The 17,034-nt window shown below is 38.0% G+C and overlaps 1 protein-coding gene across 3 annotated transcripts; it reads left to right on the top strand.

Annotated features, from left to right (window-relative positions):
* The first annotated feature begins 364 nt into the window (after window positions 1–364).
* On the top strand, window positions 365–16,428 carry pex5 (peroxisomal biogenesis factor 5). Of its 3 annotated transcripts, XM_008431397.2 has the most exons (17): window positions 365–599; window positions 3,930–4,087; window positions 4,181–4,219; window positions 4,316–4,433; window positions 5,733–5,870; window positions 7,331–7,415; window positions 7,861–7,951; window positions 8,187–8,309; window positions 10,234–10,347; window positions 10,672–10,755; window positions 11,252–11,371; window positions 11,449–11,592; window positions 12,274–12,344; window positions 13,448–13,669; window positions 13,772–13,937; window positions 14,031–14,188; window positions 15,279–16,428. In XM_008431397.2, the coding sequence occupies exons 2-17, from the start codon at window positions 3,974–3,976 to the stop codon at window positions 15,523–15,525; spliced, it is 2,034 nt and encodes a 677-aa protein (XP_008429619.1). In that variant the 5' UTR covers window positions 365–599; window positions 3,930–3,973; the 3' UTR covers window positions 15,526–16,428. The 3 variants fall into 3 exon arrangements, with proteins under 3 accessions (XP_008429619.1, XP_008429621.1, XP_008429622.1); XM_008431399.2 differs by lacking the exon at window positions 10,234–10,347 and having other exon boundaries at window positions 366–599; XM_008431400.2 differs by lacking the exons at window positions 8,187–8,309; window positions 10,234–10,347 and having other exon boundaries at window positions 367–599.
* The last annotated feature ends 606 nt before the right edge of the window (window positions 16,429–17,034 follow it).

Raw genomic sequence — 17,034 nt, forward strand, 5'->3', positions numbered from 1 at the left:
TATCTATCTATCTATCTATCTATCTATCNATCTATCTATCTATCTATCTATCTATCTATCTATCTATCTATCTATCTATCTATCTATCTATCTATCTATCTATCTATCTATCTATCTATCTATCGTATCTATCTATCTATCTATCTATCTATCTATCTATCTATCTATCTATCTATCTATCTATCTATCTATCTATCTATCTATCTAAAACGTTTTCTTTGTTAGTGTGTTTCATGCTATCCAATGACATGTGTTTTTGTATCATGCTCGTTTCAGGACTTTGTTCCGTTCACCGCATATTTTACGTAAACTTACGTTCTTTTTACTGTTTGACACCATCCTACGTAAACCGTTTGAAGAATACGCATCTGCGCTACGTCGCTAGTCTCTCTCCAGGCGCTCGGTCAATGGCTTTGCGGGTCATGGAGGAGGAAGGTAAATAAAGAAGGGGCGCCGAGAACACGCAGCAGCAGTCGTTGCCTGACGGTTGCTGGAGGATTTTCCTCTATTATCGGCGTGTAAGCAAGAGACGGACAGGAGGTGGAGAGATATCCCGGAGCGGAGCTACTCTCGTTGGGCTTCATCCGGAGCTGTCGGCGGTGAGATGAACAACACGCTACCCGTCTGCTCGCACTCCTCCTCGGGGTGAACATCGCAGGAATGATCGATTCTCTTGGCCCTCTGTAGCTAGCTTGTTAGCAAAAAGCAAGCGGCCTGTAATAGTTCATATCTTTTGTTGTTTTACTGTTGTGTTATTAGCTGAATGTTAGGTAAATAATGGGATAAACATGAGTATGAAATCTAATGTTGCTGTTTGGGTCTGTAGCTACAGTTAGCTTCAGGTAGCAACACTTTAACGTTCCTGAATGCTGCCAGGTGTACACAGTTCAACATTTTATGGGTCTTTTACGTAGATTGCATGTACCAGTAGGCTGCGTATAACAAAAACTGAGTGCTGTGTGTAAACAGGTGTCACAGTGGCCTATCTGTGATAATGTGAGCATTAATATCTTTGTCTAATCCTCTTACTTTGACCCTAATCATAATGCAGCAGCTGTGTGAATCAGTTGGAAAACTGCACTCTTCAATGAATTGTCTACCTACAGAGCAATACCCTGTGGTGGATTTAGTTGAGAGAAAGAAAAAAAGGTTTCACTTTTATGAAATAGACGGGGAATTAAATTAAATTACTTCCACACATTTCATTATGGAAATTGTAGCTGAGTTGCGTCCCTAGAAAGGTTAGGGATTTGGAGTAGGTCAGGATGTGACACATTTCTGTCATCTGTTCAGCCATAAACTTATCTAAACTGCAACATGCTTCTTTTACAAATTCATTTGCTACAAAGTGCTACCCGAGGGCCATTTGTGGCCCTTGGACTGCAATTCAACAATGATACAAATCTGACACATCCATCAGAGGGTCTTGACTTTTTATTTGTAATAAGGGTAAAATTACAACCAACATAATTTTCTTACAACAACACAAAGTATTTGTCATTTTATAATAAATAGAACCATGTCCATGCTCAGACTTTTACTGAAAAAGCGACTTTACTGCATCTAACTCGGCTTTAATCTAATTTATCAAACTTGGTTAAATAAATAAGTATTTTGACAGAAAGTGACCAAAATCCTGTATAAATTTTTTGGAGACAATTTGTTTTTTTTTTTTTAAACTAGATGCATTTCTTTTAATACAGCAAACGTGCAAAATCCTGTTTAAGTTTTGGCCTGTACGAACTTTTGACTCTGCGATTTTGGCCCATGTGACAAAAAGTTTGGATTAACTGTTTGATTTATAAAACTAGAAATGAACTGATCAGAATCTCACTGCTGATTTCTAATTTTTCTAAGAACTGTAATGTAATAGAAATACTAAGAAAAAAAATCAATTATTCTTGCTATGAATGATCACTGATTACTTATTTTACCAGGGAGATGTGAAATCACACCATATATGATAGAATCATAATTTAGCATCTTATATTAGCTCTTAGCTCTCTCAGTAAAAATGGAGCAACAAGTAAATTAATCGCATAATAAATTGGGAATAAAACGTCAATAATTTCAATTTGCATAATTTGTCATTTTCCTTTTCTCTCTTTCTGTCAAAAACTGGATGACAAAAGTCAGTCTGGTTTCAACCTGTTTTATTCTGAAGGACAATTTTGATAACAGAAACTTAATAATTCATAATTTATTGTTTCTGTTGTTTATTTATTCTGGATATTTAAAATATCGTCCTGCATTAAACGTTCATTAGAATTTTAATGAGAATGTGTTCTTGCATTATTATGCTATTACTTGAAAATTGTCTCAAAACAACACTGTCATTTATTGTAATACCTTCAAACAGCAGTAGTTTGTTGTGCTTTGTGTGACCTTCATGTTTTTCTGTCTTGTAACCCGAATGAACTGTTGCCATGGTAACAGAAAGTACATGTTGCTTTTAAATGTCGTCTTAAACCTCTTTTGCATAGTTTAGTTTTATTTTATAACAGCTCGCTGACATTCACTTGGTAACAACACAGAGTGGTTTGGTTATTTGTTTATTTAAGAATCTCATTTAGTTTCTACCATGCCAGAGACGATTCCTCCTGGGGTCCACACCACAAACTAGAGTCATACTTTTACAAAAGAGATAATAAAATACATTAAGACGCAAACAAAACCAAAGCACAAAATTCAAATCAACCAACTCACCAATTTTAACATTTTGCAAACATTACAAAAGGACATCAGGAAAGATTACAGATTACAGTGGCATTAAAAGCTCAAAATGATGTGACAGTAGCTGAAGTAAGCAGCCAGTCCCAGTGCCTGCCGGCCCTCCGTGTCCTCATTATTAATGGCTCACAGAAGGCCAGAGAATGTCGTGTAAAACAGCAGATGGGCTTTGAATTAGTTGATGTGACAAGAGCCTCCAGATTTGGCTTCGCCTGCTCTGTCCGCTGTGAAAAACATTACTTTACTTAACTTCTTTCTGAGAAACATTAATGATGAAAAAGTGCAAAAAGGATAGCTCATCCCTCAACAAGCTGCATTTCTCAACGCTGCTTTTTAATGGTGGCAGTGCAACCGGTCTTTAGGGATGTTTTATTCAGCGAGACGTAGATCAAAATTGGCTAGATTAAGTAACATACAAGAAGTTATATTTTTTAAACATAACAACCGACAGCATCTACCTTGAGTTTGACTCTAATACAACATAAAAAACAAGCACTTAATTGCTATAATGCAAAGGTTTTTCCATTTATTATTGCAGGGTTTCCCCCAGAAAACTTGCTAAGCCCAGTGCTTGGGGAGCTACTGCGGTCATCCAGCTGGCCGCCATGTTTTTGAGTTAAAAAATGTTTAAAGTTGACAGGAAATTTGAAAATATTACTTGATAGTTATGCATTTTTGGAAGAGCTGAAGATTAATACCTAAACACCAACTACAAAGTATTAAAAAAGACAATAATAATAATAATAATAATAATAATTAAAAAAAAAAGATAATGCTAAACCTGGTGGGGGCACAAGTAAAGCCTGGTGGCCCGCCAGGCTTATAATACACTGAAGGAAACCCTGCATTGTGTAGGGTGTGAATGCTTTCCAACATGACATTCCTTTAATAAAATGTAAATAGAAACAGTTGGTGTTTGTTTTTTTGTTGTTTTATATTTGATTCTCCTGTTATATTTTTTTCTGTTGAGAGATTTCTATCTCATTTCTTATTAAAATCATTTGGTTGATTGATAATGTATTTAAATCTAAACCTGCTTGGGGTTTGAATAGTTTTGGGAAAATGCTGCAGATTAATTCTGCTGGGGAAAACATCAACCATGTGTTAAATGTCTGTAAATTAAACTTTATCAGCAGTAAAAACAATGATATTTTACCTCTTATGTGGCCCAAGTCAAAGTATCCAAATTATCTCCCTAGCTTTTAGGGGATCCGGCTAGTGTTTGCCTCATCCTTGTGTTGCCATGGCGATGCGGGAGCTGGTGGAGGCAGAATGCGGGGGAGCCAATCCCCTCATGAAGTTGACCGGCCACATGACCAAGGAAGAAGGGGCATGGCGGCACCGCTCGACACCCACAGTGAGTTTTTTATGGTTTTGTCATTTGATCACAGCTTAATGTAAATCCACCACATTTGGTTTTTACAGTAAAACACATTTTCTGTTCTCTCAGATCGCCCCCACTCCTATTGAGATTGCAACAGAGGAAGAGGTCAGTGATTATTTCTTTTTTTTTTCCCCAATGAACAATTAATTCCACATTTTTATGTTTATACATTCTTGACTTCTTGTCTGCTTTGTCCTTCAGCTTGTGAATGAGTTCCTGCAGGCTCCCCCTCGACCCCCACACACATTTGACATGGGTCAGCTCTTGGAGGAAATGCAGCAGATTGACCAGCAGAGCTACAGACAAGCTCCACAGAGAGGTACTAAACCACTTCAGGTTATTCCTCAGGCTGGACAATAAATCAATGCAAAGTGATGTCACATTTCCATGAACTTTGTAACTGACGGCCATCTTGGCGGTTGCTATGGAGCAACCGCCTGCTCCATAGCTGTTCTAAGCTGTTGCTATGACAACAGCTTAGAACAAGCTGACCCATGTCAAATGTGTGTGGGGGGTTCCTATCTAACTTGTAAACAATATAAGTACATTATAATTACTTGAATACTCTACCAAGATAAATATCAATGCTGTATTACTGCCGAACTAGCAAAATTAACTTAGCTGATGTAGCTTTTATCTGCAAGCTAAGACGGACATTTAGCTTACACATTACTACATGTTACTATATGTACTTACTCTGCCAGTTTCCAGAACCTTGTTATTCACTCTAAGTGTTAGTACGTCCTTTATAAATCTGCTTAGGCACTGATTGTATTCGGCCATAGATTTAAAGCTCCTTCATGGTTTCACGAGCAGCTTGTTGGCATCATCTTACATATTTTTCTTCTCTGTTTCATTCAGGTCAATACTGAAAGCAGCGAATTTGTTAATGTATCTTTCTCTCGCACGTTGGTCAAGAGTGTCCATATATTTTCTTTTTGTTGGTCTCTAAGCCATTGGTCTGCTATGCATTGAGCTGCGTTTGCCTACTAAGATGGTGCGGATCACTTCCACTTCAGACTTGTGGGAACTATGTATAACAATATATATTGCAACAGAGATGTGATCAATATCAGTAGATAATACATTTGATAGAAAATTTAATAATTTCACTGAACTCTGATCCAGAAACACACAACATTCTGGAGGCTTTGCTAGCTAAGCAAAGTAGCTTAGCTAGCAACTCATGGCAAGCAAAGTTGGTGGCATCAACTAACTCATTCTCACTCATTCTAACTCATTCACTCTTCGGTTACCTAGCAACAACTTGCTGGGTAACAAGCCAACTTCGGTTACCTAGCAACAACCTTCTGGGTAACTTGCACAGCAGCAGTTTAAAGTTTTGCCATCATGCCTTATAACAGCTAAAAAATAAAAAAGCAATGGCATTATGTGAAAAATCTGGATAAAACGGGAAGTTATGCCACCAGTTTGGCCATACTTCATATATATAAAACAACAAAGATAATCAATAATTATCAATATTGACTAATAAACATTTATATAGTGATAATTTTTCAGCCATATTGTCTAGCCCTGGTTATTTCTATAGGTGCGGTGTGAAGTTAGTTCTAACCTCTTTGAGAGGTATAAGTGTTGGTTTTTTTCTCCCTCATAGCACCGGATGTGGCAGCGTTGGCCCTCTCAGGCGACTGGGCTGCAGAGTTTGTCTCCGGCTCGGACTCTGCTGCCACAAATGCTCTTGGTGAAGCAGCAGATGCCGATTGGACGAGAGAATTTATCGCTGAGGCTGCAGGTAATCCGAGTTTGTCTCACTCTGGGTTCTCAAGCAACGCTGGATGTGCGATTCAGCTTTCTGTGTTGTCATCAGTTTGCCATATGTCTTCTGTTTTTAATTGGAGCGCAGTAATCAAATCAGGGAAACATTGACTTTCAAAACTTGGAAAGTTTTCCCATTCATCTAAATTGAAACCACAAACTTTTATTGGGCTTTATGGTTTTATGGAATTAGTAGAAAGTGGAGAATAATAATAAAGTGAAAAGAAACTGATTCATGTTTTTTACAAATAAAAATCAAAAAACAAGCAAATGCTTGTATATTACACCCCTTCATTAAGTTATGTAACTTATTAAACTAAATAATTACCTTCATATGTGACACAATTAGTTTATGGAGTCCATCTGTGTGCAATTTAACCTGAATGAACAACATCATAAAGACCAAGGAACACATCAGACAGGACTGGGAGAAAGTTGTGGAGAAGTTTAAGACTGTGGGATTGTTATTCGGTCAAGAGAAATAAATCAAGTTGGTGATTAACATCAACCTGACAGTTTCTGCAGAAAACGGGGCGAGTTGTCAGTGATTGCATAGTGGTTTTTAACGTAAATTTAGTACAGAAAATAAAATCACACATTAAAACATACCTAATAAATTCCAATTCAAAAATACTTTATTAATCCCAAAGGGAAGTTCAATAGTAAGGGAGAAAATGAAGTTGGTGGTTAACATCAGTCCAGCAACTTTGGCCCCTTTACTTTAAATAAAATACAACAAATGACCTTAAACTAACCAGCAATAGCTCCCAACGAACAGTTAACATTTGTTAAATTAATCAGCTAAAAAGAACATATTGATAACAGTTAGACACAAATACAAAACATGATAAAATTATACATGAAACCCTGGGCTTATACATAATTAAATTGGTCTAAAATATGTTTTAAAACACAGAACTGATCCTACAACATGCCTCGGTTACAGACGGTGACAGAGAAAGTGGACGAGCTGTCAGTAACCGGTTGCTACGGTAACCACCAACTGTCAAGAGAGCAGCTAGCAGAGTTTATGGCAACAAAATGTCAGGAGAAAATAACGTTTTGACTCAACAGAATGAACGAGGAGAAAAAATGTAACTAATTTTTGACAAACTAATATTGTTAAAATAAAACCCTGTTAAACCCTGTTGCTTACGATTGTAATGTAACCAAATGCAAAATAAATATGGTAATATACTAACTAAATTGTGATTTCAAGATAAAAGCATCAAACCTCAAACCAGAATTTAATCATAGATTAAGCCCAAAGTAAACTCGATGAGCTCTAAAAAAAAGAAAAAGGTGGTTAAAAACCAATAAGGAACTTAATTTTAATTTGGGGGTATTTACAAATGCTTTTATACCACCTACGTGATGCACATGTGGTTCAGACTTGATGGTGTGTATTAACGGCATGTTTTCCTGTTTCTGCTGCAGATCCCGGGCGCTGGGCGGAGGAGTATCTGGAGCAGTCTGAGGAGAAGCTGTGGCTCGGAGACCTTGGGGACAAGGAGACTGAATGGTGAGAGCAGGCTCTGCTTTGAGTCTATTCAGACAATAAATGGCTTTTCTAAATGGAAAGCTGCGATAAACCAGAGGAAAAGAGGAGCACAGAAAGGCATTCAGAGCGAAACCTTGAAACATTGACGTGTTGTCAGGTGAATGTGTCAATTGAAATTTCATTCTTCTCACTTTTAGCCTGCTGTTTTTTTTCCTAAATATGTTCCCGTTTGACAAACATCTTGCAAAAGGCAATTAAACACGAATAAAAGCTGCAGTGGAGGATGTGAGCCTTGGCCTTCATTGGCCTCATTTATCAAGCAACAATGCAGTTCTTTGTCTTCAGCCTGGGTTCATTTCAACCAGCTTTCATAACCGCAAGAAAATTAAACTCTTGCTTCTCACTGAACCTCCAGTCCAAGTTATGTTGGTGTCTTTACATATATATGCTCTTTTTTATCTGACAGGACGAAGGAGTATCAAGCTGGAGACGAGCTGAGGCAGACAGCCAATGAGCTTGTTTCTAAGGTCGATGACCCCAAGTTGCAAAATACAGAGGTGAGCCGGTTGACTCTGCGCTCAATCTTTTAAATTGTCATTCTTTCTCCAACATCCGTCACCGTACTCTTTCTCTGTTTCGTTTGCATTTCGTTGTACGGATCTTTGTAACTGTGTCATAAGCATAATCAAGTTTTACTTTGCTTTGTTGAAGTCACTGTAATGGCAAAAGCCTGACTCGTCAGAAATGGTAAACACATCTTTTGTTTATTTATTTTGTTTTGTTGTTGTGTAGTTCCTGCGATTCATTAGGCAGATTGGCGAGGGAAGTGTGACAGTGGAGAACAGAACAGACAAACAGCTCACAGATAAAGTTCAGGCCGAGGAGGCTCAGAACTGGGCCTCCAACCTCAACCAGGTATGAGTCACTTCCCACTGAGGAGGGAATGGTTTTAAACTGGGAGCATATCAGGGGAGCAAATTGGTTGGTTCATTTTTGCACAGCGTAGGTTTTTGTCTTGTGACTCATCGGTGTAATATTTTCCACAAATCTAACCAAATAAAGCCATAAGTCTCCCTGTAACAAGAATCTCAAGGCTGCACAGCTATGGAGATTAAATTAGTTTTGTAAGATAGAGGAGCTCTATGCTTCATATCTTTGTTTTCTGTACGTGTGCAGCAAAGCTCAGTTTGTTTCCCAGTTGACTCAATATTTTCTCTGTCCTTGGTTTCACTGCAGTTGTTGCTTCGTCTCAGAGGCTTAAAAAAGGAGGCGTTGGTTCTGGGTTTCTGCTAAATATCACGATAGTGTGGAATATCAATCATGAAAAGAAAACAAAATTATTAGCAAACCAGAAAGGGGGAAAATAATTACGCAGTCCAATATTTTAGTTTTCTATAACACAGCCCATCATTTATAGGATGTCCTGGTTACTTTCTGAAACTTAGTGCTTGTGTTCCCGTAACTTTCAGGTTTCATTAGGGAACTTTAAACGGGACCCAATATAAAAAATTCACATTTGGAAATAAGCGGTTTCAAAAACCTTTCCATTCGTGAGTCACATTCAGCGGGCACTGTGCCGTCGCCTAATAACCCGAGCCATCCCGTTACTTAGCAACCCAACTCCCAGCAACTTTGATCAACTGGTTTTACTGCTTTAGTCCAATGGCTGCTGGAAAAGACGAGTGTTTTGTCATCCAGAAACCACTTGCTGTTAATTCCAAAACACAAAGTTTAAAAACTTTTACTGAATTTACTCCTTTTTGGGTTTTTTCTTACATTCAGGTTTCTTTCTGGCGCTTTCTCCAAATTTACAGATTGTTTTCCAGAATTTTAGAGGTTGCTTTCCAAAACCTACCAAGAAGTTACAAATATTTTTATTTTCCTGGAATCTGACATACTTTTCACTGATTACCAGAGAATTCAAGATACTCTAGATAACATGTAAAGCATGGGCTGTGTTATATAATGATACTTCATATAAAATAAACCATTTTAGAAATCCTATCTGATATTTAGTTTTAAAAATGTTTTGATTTATCTTTCTACCAGCAAACATATTTACAAATCATTACATAAATTTGAATTTTAGAATCACATTTTCTCCACGCAAAGCAAGGTGGGGGGATTTTTAGAGATGATTACCCAGGCATAAATTTGTTTTTATCTTATGCTTAGCGGCATATTTTTGAAAAACTCTGCATGAATAATCCTGCATTAAAGAAACTTGTAATTAATTTATTTATTTATTCCCTGAAAGGCCTCTAGCAGTTCAAACTATAAATGTTTCTGCCTCATTAATTTCAACTCGTAAAAAATGACCTATAACCCTTAATGAATTAACTTTGACAATTATGTGTTGACAAAAGTAGAGAAGTTTAATAAGAATTAAGTTAACTGATCTTTAATTTCTTACTGGGCTCAATAAGAAAGTGTCTTAAACTCAGTGCAAACTCTAAAAATCATCTTTGTTTTTACCACCTCAGATCACATTAGTCAGTCATTATTATCTTATTATTTGTACATTAAAGCTACTTTCCGTTAATACTGAACTTCAAAATAATGGTTTATATGTCAGTCCTGCTGTTGCTTTGACTGTGTACCATTTTCCATGACATAACTTAAATACATTTTTCCCGTTTCTTTAACCTTCCCTTAAAATCCTGGCATGCCATTCCTTCAATTAACAACTACCACTTGTTAATTAATTACCTATACTACTCAAACTTGATGCTTATTCCTCCCTCCCCTCCTCCCCAAAATATAAAAAAAATGCCCACAAACTGCTTCCTGCCCCTCGAAACATGCCTCCGTTTGCCCCTGCCTCCCCTCGTTATCGTAGTTCCTGGTGGAGACGGGGGGAGGGACTCTTCCCCTGGAACCTGCAGAGACGAATCAAAGGATTGACAAAGTTAAAGCTAAACAAGCAGAGCAGTGGGCCAAAGTCGTCAGGCAGGTAGGACCTCTGTGGTCGTGGCAGCAGAAGGCTTATTTTATAAAATGGTTATTTTAAATTTAAGGATGCATCAAGCATTCAGTAACCTTGCTGTTAAATGTCTGTTAGATATTAGTTTATTAGGAAGACGCAAAAGAACAACTAGAAATGATTTTTTTTCTGTGTCCATTTTGCTTTCATCTTTGCTTCCTTTCCATTCACCTCCCGGCTCTTTTCTGTCCCGTTTTTTAAATGTCGCCATCCTTCGTTCCTGTAACAGTTTTCTTAGCCACAGCACCTGCAGACTTGTGCCACCTATTGTCGTTGCTCTTCGTTGCTGTTCAGGTGTCGGAGGAGTCGGCTGAAGCCTGGGTGGACGAGTTCACCACGTCGGGACCGGATTTCCAACAAGCCAAAGCTGCAGTGGAGGTACGGGAAGAAAGTGAAAGTGGAAAATTCACAAACCATGAAGAAGACAATGTCAGGAAGTGGATAAGGATGACGGCGCGGCGTGTTCTTTAATGACCTGTCGCATAAATAAGCTTATGATTTTAATTGTTTCTTGGATAATGGGAAACACTACAATTGCGAAATTGTAATTTTTAGACGCTAGCATAATCTTGACAAAGTTTTCCTCACAATTGTAATTGAAATGCAGCTTCTGATCCACAGTCATTGTGAACTGATGCCTTTAAAAATGGTGTGTTCACTGATTAGAAAAAGATTGGACTTTTGAGTTTCAGACCCTGCAGTCTATAATCAGGGCTGATATTGGTTCATCTCTTCCAGATACATGACTCTAAAATCTTTGACTTGTTTCAAAACTCATTGAATGCGCTGATCTTTTTCCTTTAAAATTAAAAACTCAAACGTGTCTGATGTGAACTAATCAGGCAGTAACTGTGCATGTTGCTGATTTTGCCAGAGTGACGTTGATTTCTGGGAGAAGCTGCAGCAGGAGTGGGAGGAGATGGCAAAGAGAGATGCAGAAAGCCATCCCTGGTTGTCCGACTACGACCAGCTGCTCAGCTCCTCTTACGACAAGGTAACCAAGCTGCAGTGAGTTCCCTTCGTTTCTCTACCTGGACCATTTCTGAGTTTTCCTGGCTGTGTTTCTGACAGGGGTATCAGTTTGAGGAGGACAACCCCTGCTTGTCCCACCCAGACCCTTTCTCAGAAGGACTGAAGAGGATGGAGGCGGGCGACATCCCGGGAGCTGTGCGCTTCTTTGAAAGCGCCGTCCAGAAGGAACCAGACAACCAGCTGGTGAGACGGCAACAGCGGCCATTTTAAAGTCTGCAATTCACAAGAAAATTATTTAAAATATCTAACACAGCTTTTATCTTTTAACTCATTTTTACTCAAACGCAGAAAAAGTCATTCAGAATATTTTTCTTTGATATATATTTTTTCAGTTTCCAAAAAAAGAGGAATCTATGTGCATAGAAAAGTGAAAGTGTAGAATTTCATTTGATCATTTTCCCAGTTTTGTTAAGTATTTGTCCCAATATCTAAAAAATATAAATTTATCTTTCTGATTTAAAAAAAGGATTGCTTTGCTTTCGTTTAAATTTGGATGAAAAGTAAACTTCACTACTTTTGGTTTTTAACTTAAGGTGAAAGGAAGGAAGAATTTTCGGAAAAAGAATTTTCAGAAAAACAAACTTTAATTTAAATCCTCTGTATTTCTATAAAATATTCCAGCCTGAATATTTTAAAGTTTAATAACATTCTGAATGTTGTTGAACTTAAAGTAACTAAATCTCCCCAAATCTGAAACCAACTTCCACGTTTTGCTGTTTTAAATTATTTCAAGAATTTTCTCAGAAATATTTTTGAAATCCGATTCTGAACAAAAAAAATTATTAATGTCACATTAGAAAATTTGCGGCAGCCCTGTATAAACAAAGCAGGAGAAATTTAAAAAATGTATTCGTTTTATTGCAGGCGTGGCAATATCTGGGAACCTGCCAGGCAGAGAACGAGCAGGAATTTGCTGCCATCAGCGCCCTCCGCAGGTGAGACCTGGAAATTGCAGAACATAATTTTAAAATTTAACCTCAACTGCAAAATTATGATTCATAGTGGAAAACAATCAAATTTGACCAAGATGACTGTATTTAATTATGCTTTTTCTTTTAAGTTGACATTTTCGTCTGCTATACAGTTGTCCCATCAAAAACATGTATTTTCTTGTTTTTTGTAAGTAGTCTCTAACTATTTAGCCTTAATCTAAACTGTTAAATTTAGATTATGGCTAGGTGAAAAAATATATACTTGTAAAAATTATAAATAAAACGTAATAGGTAATTAATGTCTTGATATTTTAAATATAAAAGCATTGCAGAGCATAAGAATGTTTTATTTTTTTGACAAATAATACAGATAATGTGTTGGCATCACATTATGCTTAAAATGGTCCAAGAACATGGAAAATTATTGTTTTAGAAGTTTTGGCAAAAAAGCTTTCTGGAAGAGCAATAATGGTCCTAAAAGACAACTTTTGTCTGAGATTTCACTCTGCTCAGTTCTGCCTGTTTTAGGGCGTCTTGTCACTTTAAATCCAAATAAGCTGCAGCTGGCGACGCCCCCAACTCAATGTTTACAAATGGCTGAAAACAGACGCACAATTATACATCCGTACATCGTTGAAAAGCAGAAGGAGAATCTTTTCAGCAGTAAAACCAGCTGATCAAATGTGTTAGAGCTCTTTTTGGGTTGCTAAGTGACGGGTAAAGCTCGGCTGGGGTTGCTAGGTAATTGGCTGGGCTTGGTTGGGGTTACTAGGTGAGGGACTGTGGCTGCTAATTTGTAATTTGAAACATTAACTTATTGCCAAAAAAAAAGCTGGGTAATTTCTAAACACTTGGGATGCTTTTAGAAGCAGGTGAGATTCATATTGAAGTACAGAAATATACAAAATGTAAAATTGGCATAAAAGGGCCCCTTCTTCAAGATACCTTTTTCTTGTTGCCAGTCTTATGTTGATCCACATTTGTGGAGAGAGGTCTTTATGAACAAGTCGGTAGCATGGGATTGACTGACGACCTGTGAGAGTTTCTGTTAGTAGCGTCTTTTAATGCAACTTTCCTCCCTTTGTTTTGCTGCTTTTCTCCAACAGATGTATAGAGCTGAAAAAGGACAACCTGACTGCACTGATGGCGCTGGCTGTTAGTTTCACTAACGAGTCGCTGCACAGGCAGGCCTGTGAGACGTTGCGCGACTGGCTGAAGCACAATCCAAAATACCAGTCTGTGTGGGAGCAGTACGAGCGGGACCGTCAAAGAGACGGCGGCCAGGAAAGGGAAAAGGAGAAGGAGCGGTTCGGATCGTTGCTGCCAGAGTGAGTAATGAAGCTCGGCAGACGTTCAGCGCTCATGTTACAGAAGTCTCTCTTTTGTAACGTGACTCTTTTATTCCCTTTTCTTCTTGTTTTCCTGCACAGATCGTTGTTCACCGATGTCCAGAATCTGTTCCTACGTGCAGCCAACTCCGACCCTTCCGAGGTGGACCCCCAGCTGCAGTGCGGTCTGGGAGTTTTGTTCAACCTGAGTGGAGAGTACGACAAGGCGGTGGACTGCTTCAGTGCTGCCCTCTCCGTTACGCCACAGGTCAGAGGTCAACACTGGAATCCTAGCCACTGTATGTCTGTTTCTGAGCTCGACGTAACTTGATCACTTCCTTTTATTTTGTGGCTCGATCAGGATTATCTGTTGTGGAACAAGCTGGGCGCCACGCTGGCCAATGGGAGCCGCTCAGAAGAGGCAGTGGCCGCCTACAGGAGAGCTCTGGAACTGCAGCCAGGTTTTGTCCGCAGTCGCTACAACTTGGGAATCAGCTGCGTTAACTTAGGGGCACACAGGTGAGGAAATGTCTAATCAGATAACAATATTATAAGGCACATTAATATTTTGAAAAATTTAAATTGGTGGATAAGAAGTTTGTTTCTAAGACATAAAACTTATCTAGTCTTCATTAGTCTTTGCAACTTAACCCACTAAAGTAGATTTTTAGTATATAGAAATAAATACATAGACTTTATATGATGTGAAATAATTACAGTAAATGGTAAGTAATTGTAGTCATTACCCTACTCATTCAGGTTCTGTGTAGAATTTAAAACATAATTACTGTACAGTTTTTCTAATTGAAGACTAATAATTTGATTCATTTTAATAGGTTTCTTATGGAAGACTGATCTTGTCACATAACAGTGAAAAATAAACAAATATCTACTTATTTAACTATAAATAAATTCAAATAAAAAAAATAGACTCTGAACTATCAGGATTTGGATGTTTGATACTTTCACTTCGCACTGTATCGATAATAGAGCTGACAATAAATCAATAATATATATTGCTATATAGACGTAATCAGTATCAATAGATCATTCAAATTCAAAATTACTTTATTGATCCCTAAGGGAAATTAAATCAAATTTGTCTAATAGAATATTCAATAATTTCACCAAACTCTGATCCAGAACTGCACAGCATTCTGGGAGATGTAGGCAGAGGAATGGCTTTAACCGTTCAACCTCTGAAGGCAAGCCAAGCAAGGTTCGGGGCATCGACTAACTCCTTCACTCTTTGGTTACCTAGCAACTCACTCACTCTATGGTTACCTAGCAACAGCCTGTTGAGTAACTGGCACAGAAGCAGTTTCAGGTTTTGTCACCGTGCCTCTTAACTGCTTGAACGACGTGGAGTGAAAACTGGATAAAACAGGACAAGGTCACTCCACCACTGTGGCAGGATTTCACTTATTTAACAAAAAACAAATCAATAATTATCAATGCTGATGTGAAACCATCATATTGTGATGCGTTTTTCAGCCTTATTGTCCAGCCCCAATTTGTAGCCAAACATTAATATACAAAATCCAAGAATTATGGTCCATGTAGATTCTTATAAAGACTTTTCTTATATGTGCGTGTAATTTTCCCACAGAGAGGCTGTGGAGCACTTCCTGGAAGCGCTGTCTCTCCAGCGGCAGGCTGCAGGAGAAGGAGCGAGAGCTGCGAGGGGACCCGGAGGCGCAGCAGCCACGGTGATGTCCGACAACATCTGGTCCACGCTACGGATGGCTCTCAGCATGATGGGAGAGAGCTCTTTGTACGCTGCGGCCGACCGCAGAGACTTGGACACGTTGCTGGCTCATTTCAGCCAGAGAGAAGTGGAGGGTGGAAGTGAATGAGGACTAGCCAAGCGAAGGTTCATCGAGTGTGAATGTGCTCAGAACGGTGGTCAATGTTTGGGGGAAATCGGAGCAGTTAATAGTCGGATATAAATGGCAGACGCGGACACTGTGACATCGGACATGCTAGATGTTCATGTGTGTTTTAAACAAGTACCATAATGCAGTATCAGTCTCCAGCTGGAGAAACGCAACCAGCAGTTGTTCAGTCAAGCTGCTGCTGGGTTTCAGATATTTGCTAGTCCTCATATTGTTGTTCTAGCAAATGAGTTAAAAAGGTTCCTTTTTATTTACTTGAAGTTTTGATGAATAAAGTAAACAACAAGCATGTTGATGATTTGTATCTTCTGTAGCGAGTAATGTTAGGTTGGTTTGTGTTATGACACTCAGTACTCCCCAGTCTTCATTACCTACAAGTACTTTTTAGGATTTAGGTGACTAAAGGTACAGTGCTGCTGTAATAATACCACGAGTTCTGCTTTTCACCCAGAAGTGCTCTGAAGACAGAAGGTCGATGCAGTTCAGTAGAAGAAACACAAGTCAAAAAGTGCTGCAGCTTTGTTTTTATATCATGTACGTCCTTAGTGACCATTGATCTGCCAGGACAGTGAACTGGCAACCAGCAGGACTGTTATTGCTATGATCATGTGTGTGTGTCTGTTCATTGTGATTAACTGGGTAACATTTAAAACACGTCATGAGAATGATTGTTATGGCTCCCCTCTGTTTTGCTCTTTTTTTGTAATGCTCTTAAACTAATTTTGCTTTATTGTAAAATACTCCCATATGCCATACTGTGTATTGTAACATAATTGATGCACTATGATTGTTTTCAGGCTACTTGAAGCCCGATTGCGATCTTTAATATAATATCCAGCAATAAAGCTTTGATTCCAAACATGAGATCACGAGAGGGTTTTCTTCTGATGGGGATTTTAAGAACTATGTTTGTAGCCGTAGAGATGCTAGAAGAAGTCACAATACATAATGTACTTTTTTTGTAAATATCGTACATGCTGTGTAAATGTACTTACAGACAGAAAATTATGCACCAAGTTGAGAATGGTTCAGCTTGAATGTACTGGGAGATTTACAGGATATTTAATTAGCTAAAAACTTTCACTACAGGTATCTAGAAGAAGCTTTTAGAGTTGAAATTGTCTGCTGATTTTCTCTCACTGTTAAACAGGAGAAAAATAAGAGAAACATTTGATCTCTTTCTGAATTTGATTAAAATTTACTTAAATTTTTTATAATCCATTAAAAGTTAAATATTTTTGAAATAACTAATGTTCACATATAAATTTATCTTTTAGATAGATGGCAATAAAATAAAATGTGTAATTTTCTAAATTAAACTTTAATATCACTACGTTTTTAGTTATTTTAACTGACCTGTTTTGCAAAGTACACCACGTGTTTTTCTTCTATATCTTTTCTTCCAAAACGGAATGAGTTCAAATAATGCAAATGGGTGTTATTCTCAAAGATTTCAAACGAGTATCTTTG

This window comes from Poecilia reticulata, linkage group LG16, assembly GCF_000633615.1.
Source record: "Poecilia reticulata strain Guanapo linkage group LG16, Guppy_female_1.0+MT, whole genome shotgun sequence".
NCBI classification, from domain to species: domain Eukaryota; kingdom Metazoa; phylum Chordata; class Actinopteri; order Cyprinodontiformes; family Poeciliidae; genus Poecilia; species Poecilia reticulata.